The 8,524-nt window shown below is 37.3% G+C and overlaps 1 protein-coding gene across 1 annotated transcript in view; it reads right to left on the bottom strand.

Moving 5' to 3' along the window:
• The window catches only part of COL28A1 (collagen type XXVIII alpha 1 chain), a 137,732-nt gene extending 130,788 nt beyond the window's left edge, over positions 1-6,944 (bottom strand). The window contains exons 1-3 of the mRNA XM_087821415.1: positions 6,864-6,944; positions 3,869-4,025; positions 2,420-2,976 (exon numbers count right to left, since the gene is read on the bottom strand). Coding sequence (XP_087677541.1) covers positions 2,420-2,976; positions 3,869-3,989 — 678 coding nt within the window. The 5' untranslated portion in view covers positions 3,990-4,025; positions 6,864-6,944. The remainder of the gene's footprint in view (positions 1-2,419; positions 2,977-3,868; positions 4,026-6,863) is intronic.
• Between the last annotated feature and the right edge of the window lie 1,580 nt (positions 6,945-8,524).

Consider the following 8,524-nt stretch of genomic DNA (forward strand, 5'->3'; position numbering starts at 1 on the left):
TTCTTAGGTTTCAATACTGTTATGTAAACCATCATAAAGTAGCAATAAAAATATTTTCCACTTTAGAATCACAGGTCTCTCCTGAGTGATTCGGAACTGTAATGTTTTCATGGGGTTCTTAAACTACACTTCCTACTAGAGCTGTTAAGGATGTGCAATGATTTCCTGAATTTGTCTTGACTCCTACAAAATCTATTCATGGTGGACACTCATGTCCATAAATTCAACTAAAGTCTACTCTGCAATAAAAAGGAATAAAGTGCTGATACAAAAAGCAGCCCAGATGAATTTTAAAATCATTATGCTGGGAATAAGAAGCCTGACACAGGAAGGGCGCACACTATATGAGTTTGTTTACATAAAATTCTAGAATGTGTACACTAATCTAGAGTGAGGAGTCAACGTCAGCAGTAGCTCGGGACATGGGAAGAATGTATTGCAAAGATGCCTGAGAAAACTTTGGAGGTGCTAGAAATGTTCTGTATCCTACTTGTGTTGTGGTTTCCTCAGTGTATACATCTATCAAAACTCATGGAATTGTGTACTTGAAGTAAATGCAGTTTTGTACAGAAATTATACCTAATTAACTTATTTTTTAAAGTCAACTACATAATTATTTCAAAATAACAAGTTTAAAAATCCAGCTAATGATGTAATAAAAATAAATTAGATGAGCAATTTTGCCAGTGGTTTGATCAAAAGTCAAGTTCTGCCTCCCAAAAGTGGCGATTCGAAACATTGAAACTTGGTAGATCTTTCTTTGAAGAGCCTGATAAGCCCTTTGGATTCTGGAAGTATTTGGAAAGCAGCGCCTCCTTCTAAGAAGTGGCTTGTTCACAGAGCTTCCATCTGAACAAACAAGCTGAAATCACGTTAGGACGCTTGGTCATTTTTTGGTTTCCCCAGAAACGAGCAAACAGTCTCGCTTCGAGCCCACTGCCAAGGTCCTGTTCTCCGCTGCGCAGGAGCTCTTGGTGAGGGTGCGCCTGGAGGGAGCAGGAACTCCTGAGCTTTCGCATCTGGCCAAACAAGGAGCTGCCTGTCCTGCATCTTCTACAGCCAGCAACGGGCAACTCATTTTCACACCCCCAGAGTTCTCTCCTGCACATACTGGAACTTTCTGTTTTGGGTTCACTGGTGAGGACTCCTTAAATTACCACACAAGCAGGACAAGGCAGTTAGCCAGGCACCCTGCACAGCTCCCTTTCACACAAAAGAGCAGCTCACAGGAAGCATTCACCCCAAGCTGCTATTTCTCCTCAACAAGACTTTACAGGGTTAAGCATGCAGGCTGAGGTCTTTTCCCGGCCTTAAATTTTCAATGATAGAATGATGATAATAACAGTATCTACATCACAAGATTATTGTAAATAATGAATAAAAATATGTAAAGTGCTCTCAGAACAATGCCTAATACACAGAGCGCTCAAGACATGATAATTATCATTTAGATAAGAAAAACTCAGGGTCTCGTGCTGAAAACAACTGAGTAAAAAATTAAGAGTAATGTTGGGGAAAAGACTGGAGGAAGGGACAAAGGAGCAAAACAATCTCTGAAATGGAGCTTGAGGGGTTTTTCCAACCTATACAAAACAGCAATATGAATGCTCAGTACCCGCAGGACACAGTCTTGCTCTCTTCTTGAGAAATCAATGAAAATCAATATTTTTAAGGAAATCAATTTTTAACACTTAACGAATCAACCACTTTTTCTCCAGGGGTTATTTCCTTGAGAAATATTGTGAAGGATTTTGTTTTGATTGCTTTGTCTTGTGTTTTACCAAGCAGCAAGGAAAGGTTGTAACACACAGCTGAGCAACCAACCCATAAAGAAAAAAGCACTGACACAGCCAATCAGACCAATCAAGAGGGGCTCATTGATCTGATGGGAGAAAGTGTTGGGTGACTGCAGGTTGTAGGTGATTTTACATTGAGTGACTTTGTTAACACCTAAGAAACAAGGAGATTTTTTAATTGGAAGTCTATGAGCATAATATGGCAGTAGGTAAGACAAAGTCAAAAAATATTTCTGCACATGTGGAAAGGGAAAAAGGTCAACTTAATACAAAGATAGCAGGCCATAAGTTGACCACAAATTGAGTCTAAGTCAGCAGTGTTCAATGAGCCCAGGATGTCTGAGGTGCATGATGGAAATTAATCCTTAAATCCTCAGCATTGGCAAGCAATAAAGTTAGGAATGCTACTCCAGAGAATGAGCCTGGTACTTCCCAAGTTTATCTGGTATAAACTATCAAGGAAGTAAAGAGAGACTTCGGAAAGATTCTTCTTTCTAATTCCAAGGTGGATTTTTTTTTCCTTTCACTTTTTTGACCCAGTATATATTCTTACAGAATTTACAATCAAAATATTACTATTATAATGAGAAGTATGTATACAAACCAACCCATTAGATACCTACCAGGCGATCCTGAATTTTATCTTCAAGGTTTGGATCACTCAACAGAAGAATGGGTTCACTGGATGCATCCCCAGATATCAAACGAAGTTTGGCTTCATTAACTACTGTAGAAAGTCCAATGGTGATAAATAATATTCCTGAAGCTCTGGCTCCTTCAGAAATACTTTGAACATCTGGATTCTTTGGATGGTCAATGCCATCAGTCATCAGCAAAGCTACTTTTACACCATCTTTGCGCCCTTCTCTCTTAAGTAGCCTAGTGGCATTGGAGATAGCATAATAAGAGAAAGTTCCTTGCCCAATGAAGTTCATAGACTTGACCTTCTGCTTAAAAGTCTGCAGATCCTTCCAAGAAGAGAAAGGTGGATCGATTTGGACAGAGCTGCTAAACTGAAGGGCTGCCAGTTTGATGTCATATTTCAAGGAGCGAGCTGGGGTCAATTGGAAAACCTTGTCACTCAGGCTTTCCACAAAATCTTTCTGTTTATCAAAGAGAACAATTTTAGAACTTTCAGAGCTGTCCACAATGAAGACAACATCTATGAAGCAAGTGGAATCTGAAATAGAGCAAATTTGTTAGGCAAAATACTTGTATCTACTCCTGAAACAATTTTGCATAAGAAAAGCCCTGAGCTGATATGTTGTGTATTTGTTTTTGAGAGAAGAGAGAAGTGAAATCCAGAGGCACCTTGTAGATAGGGCTTAAGGTGTAAAGAGCTAAATCTCTTTGCGAGCCTAAACATTCTTTTTCTCAAGTAAAATCATGCAAGTCAAAAGCAATAATTTTTAAAATACCATATATTCTAAGCACCTTCCCAAAGTAAAACCCGCTTAAAATGGGAGGAAAAAGTGCATCATAGTTTAAAAATTCAACAAACATTGGGCAAAGTTCTCTAGAAGTAATTAATACTCTACCTATTTCTCAGGTTGTGTGTCGTATTGGTGAGGCTCCTCCTGTAGGTGTTTTGTAGTTTTTAGTTTTTTTAACTTTTTGAAATTAAGGGAGAAAATTGCTATACACATCACACTGTAGCTACAGTAAAGGAAAAAGAAACTTAAAAGCAGGGAAATTAAGGTTGAATCTTAGGGCTATCTTACTAGTTAATTTCCTACGGCCTTGAGTGTGCCACTTAACCTCTCTGGGCCTCAATTCTTTATCTATAATATGAAAGTGGCAATCTCTGTCATGCCTATTTTATAAGATTACTGTGAATCTGAAATGAGATAATAAGTGTACAAGTGGTTTAAAAACTTTGATGTTTTTATAAGCATGCCCTATAAGTATGTAAGGTGTATCTTCATAATATAATCATATCAAAGTAGAATGTCACATATATGTATATATATATGGTTTGTTATTTACGTCAAATGTTATTGGTAAAAATGCACATTGGTGTTTTAACAGGCTAAAACTAATCATTAAAAACAAAAACAAAACATTTTTTTTACCCTGGAGATCATTTTTCCTTGCAAGTAAATTGGACTTTGATGCTTTCTTTCTTTGTCCATATATTGTTTGACTCATAAAAGCTGGCAAAAGCAGAAGATAAAAAACATGTCTGTTCCACATTTTGGTAGATGGTGAAAAATCATCTGCCTGTAGCACCTTTAATAGAAAAATCCATTATAAATACTCTAATAAAATACAGTTTTTACTATTTTTAATTCCAATCCTGAGGAATTGAACTAGCATGTGCCTAGAGAAAAGAGTTTTCATTCATATTTACAGAAAAATATGCATATTGAGATTTTAGAAGGTTCTAATCCAAATAAATCATGGCACTACAAACAAGCATTTATTAGTGAATATTTCTGTAAATCAAAGAGTCACATCTTAATAGTTTGAATTTCCCATTTTGTTATGGGAAGCAGGGAGTGGGGAGAAGCATTTAAAACATTTTGGTCCCATTCTATATGATAACTGGTTCAATCACAGGGTCTGCTTGACATTTCCACATTCAGACTGTTTCATGGTTGCTTCATTCATTTTCATTATAGCTAATTCCTGACGAGCCCAATATTTTTACAGGGTTGCAGAGAACCACCACCATTTCAGTCTTACTATTTGCACGCAAAACTTCAGTGAGTTCAGAGGTCAAGTAAAAAATTAAGTTGCCCTTTTGTATAGAATCCCATTTCTCTTTTTTACTCTTATTTTGGAAACTGTACCTCCACCAGAGTTCCACCCTGGACCACAACTGCATATCCATCCAATAAATCAAAATAATATAAGAGCAAAATAGATTTGTATAGCTATTCTTCCAGCTAATGGACAAATATAGGACTCAAAATCAGGACACACCCCTTGTGAGCAGCCCTGTGAACCTATTTTTCTGGGCAGATTAACAATAAAAAATCCAACCCTGGGTTAAAATCTTCAGCCATCTCCATCACTCAATATGCCCTGCTATATACATGAGATGATTTTTAAATTCACACTCTTCCCTGGCAAAAAAAGATTCTCATGTGACTAACTCACTGTACCCAAGAATGGCAATAAGAAAGCTTATTCTGAACCAATGCTCTGCATGGTTGAGAAATGTTTGCTTGCTTAAACTATATTGACTTCAGAAGTTCTGGGAAAGGAATCATATTTTCCTCCTTTGGCACCTTGCCTTCAGGGAATGGGAGCTGGGAAATCATGAGCATGATTTTTCCAGGCTCTGAGTAGGGGGTAGAAATACATGCAAAAGCAGTGACAAAGGAGATGGGCGACTGATTTCTTTCCTACCTGCCAGATGAAGAAACGCCAAAGGGAAGCAGAGCTGTTAGGTTGGGGATGAACCAATGGATGGCTCCATGCCATGGCCTGTTTCTCAAACAGCATCATCTAGCAGGAAGTGTATTAAGCTGACTGTATCAGGAGGGCCACGCATCTCTGCCAGCAAGTACATCAAGTGCAAGTGATCAAATGTTAGCCACCCTTTAGACCAGGTATGCTCAGGTGTGAAGACAGGTGGGTGTTAAAAGAAAGAACAAGAATTGTCCCAAGGAAATAGGATACACAGAGGACATCCCCTTGCTAACCAAGAAGGGTACAAAAGGATGTTCGAGTTTCATTTTGAAGACTAGTGTAAGGGTAAGGCTATGAAGCAAAACACAGCTGCTAGTGCATTTAAGGGGGGAGGGATAAAGGAATTGTGCCATGCCCCTGGTATTACTTATGACTTTTCTCTTTTGTTGAGCCCATACCAGAAGGAACTTCTCAGAGACTGAGAATTTAATTTCATTGAGAACAAGAGAGACTTTGCAAGCTACATAATCAAGATGACTCTTTAAAAACCTAAGGAAGGTGATAACCATGCAGGATCATGAGAAGAAAACCACTCTCTTCTTATTTGTGGGCCTCATTTGGGGCTTTGGAAAAGCTGGTTTTAAATAGAGACTTACCTTTCTCTAAAACTAAGCACCTGTTCATACAGTTTTCTTGGCATTTAATCATAAATTCCTACCAGAACCTTGGTATAGACAATGTTTACTAACATAACTTAATCATTGGTAATAATGACAATGTCTCATATTTTATTACTATTTGCTGTAACATTTTTTATTTAGCTCTCCCAAACCAAAGTTTGGTGTTCCTTTCTGTTTACTGATATTGGCAAGGGGACATGCTTACACCTTTCCATTTTTCTTTCTTTAGTTTTTTAGCTCTCCTGCTGTCCTGAAATCTTTATTAGTTTGGCATCTTAAGAGCCCATCCATTTCTAATCACATTTACTGTGTTTTATTTTGCCTCCCTTTTAAAATAATTCCCACCTTTCTCTCACTTAAACATCATATACAAATAAAATAGGTTTCAGGGGGGCAATGCCATTAGTTAAATGAAAGGAATATATAAACCTCTATTTTTACTACTGGCTAAATTTTATAAATGCAGATACTGACTATCTTTAACCAAATGCCATATTTTTGTCTAAAATATTTGGAGGATGGTAAATATCAGGATCAATAACTTCAAAAGACTTTATATTTTATGAGTTCTCATAAATGAAATGATCTTTCAGCGAAGTTTACCAATTTTACTCACAGTGTTTGCATCTCATTTGTTTCCACCTAAAGATAAAATGACTCATAAATACTTTGTTCAAATTGCCAAACTAGCCAAGTTTTAAAGTATTCTGCAATTAACACATAATTATAAAAACGTTTCAAATTAAGAAAAAGATGCCTCAAAAGATATTAACATCATTGTAGTGCTACACAGTAGACTGTAAGTTAAAAATTATTTTTAAAATAACTTTAAAATAAATTTTAAATTTTTACATTTTAAAATTCTACAATTAGTCGTATTTTTCTAATAATTAATTTAAAATAATAGCAGAGCATACAATTTTTTAATCAGCTTTCTTCACATATTGAGTATGTAAACCATTTAGCCTTCCACAGTTCCACAATGGCCCTCTCTGATTAAAATGATTAAAACAAAGCAGTTATGTCTTACCTTATAAAGTTTGTCAGACAGGAATTAAAGACTGGTGAAGCCAGTGCCAATAGCAAGGACCATCGCTGGGGATGGAGCTGGCTATTGAATACTTCTCTGTTCTGTGGGAAATAAAAATTGTCCTTGCTTTGGATCTTTTGCAATCTTTTATTCATGTTTATTAGACTAAGTTAAAGCAAGAGTGGCCAGGCATTTGGCCAGGGTGCAAGATTTGGGTGGGATCAGTAAGTAAGTTAAAGGAACAGTGTCCTTTTGGAACAAGTCTGTGTTTTCCAGACTGTTTTAAAAACAATTTGAGCATTTTTAAATGTTATTTTATTTTTTACATTTTAGGCACTTTTTGAGTCTGCCTTTGTTTCTCATGCTATGTTCTTCACTTTCCATTTTTACATTTCTTTGCCTGGGGTATGTGCTCTGTTAGATGTGTGTTCTAAATAGGCCTGAGAAGGAACATACATGATTCTAGACCCAGATGCAAAACTGCAGTGTTTTTCAAGAGTGGCAATTGGTTGAAAATTATTGAAGCTGGGTGATGAGTATATATAGAAGCTCATTATTCCGATCTTTCTACAGTTTTGAAAGTTTTTTTGAAAGTTTTCATAATAAAAGGCATGCATAATATATAGCAAAAGGGTGATCTAAATTTAGTCCTTGGTTCTGTCTGTGACATAGGGACCTCAGTTTCCCACGTATGAAACAAGGCAGTATATTTAATTATTTATCAAGGTCCTTTCAAACTGCAACATTAGAGGTAGGTTTACAGGGGTCAGTATTCTGAGGTCTCTGTCCAGGAAAGGCGGTCACTAGTGGTTCCATTCTCTTTATTTCCTATTTTTTCTTCCTTGTAGTTACAGCCCATATTAAGTCAGTGTTTATCAGTACAAAACATACTGCCAAAGGCCGCTTGACCCCTAGACAACTAACAGGGAAGCTTCTCTATGGACAATCTCAGCGATAGATATTAGCAAGAGGATCAGCAAGAGAAAGCAATATAATTGTTCATGTTATAATTCTTTTAAATCAGCTTTCTGAGGAATGCAGTTTAGCACTTATGCATCTGCATATTGTAACAACAATAGTTTCCATTTCATGAACACTTTACCAAGCTAGGTACTATCTAAATGCTTCACACACATTATAGCACTTAGCCCTCCAAAAGCACAACCACCTCCCTCTAATAAGTACTCTAAGAATTCACATTTGCTGCCCAAGCCATTTGGCTCAGTGGTTAGAGTGCCAGCCCTCGGACTGAAGTGCCCCAGGGTTCGATTCCAGTTAAGGGCTCGATCCCTGGCCCCGGTCAGCGGGTGCATGTGGGAGGCAACCAATCGATGTTTCTCTCTCTCTCTCCCTTCCACTCTTTCTGAAAAGCAATGGAAAAAATATCCTCAGGTGAGTATTAAACAAAAAATAATTTACATTTGCCCATGAGGATGTTGAGGCCTGTCACTTGGCCACTATTATACAAGAGAGAACCAGGATGGGATCTTAACTCAGGACCATCTGTCTGCTGAGACTCACTTGTAACTGTTGCATCATTAAACTTAAACCTCCAGATGAATGAGCGAATGCTTGTGCTTTCACGGTCTCCTCACCACAAAGCAGTTCTTGAGGAACCAAGGGAGTTTTGTGGGGCTTTGGTAATAGAAAGAGAAAACAGT

This window comes from Miniopterus natalensis, chromosome 10 (assembly GCF_054644295.1).
Source record: "Miniopterus natalensis isolate mMinNat1 chromosome 10, mMinNat1.hap1, whole genome shotgun sequence".
Classification (NCBI taxonomy): domain Eukaryota; kingdom Metazoa; phylum Chordata; class Mammalia; order Chiroptera; family Miniopteridae; genus Miniopterus; species Miniopterus natalensis.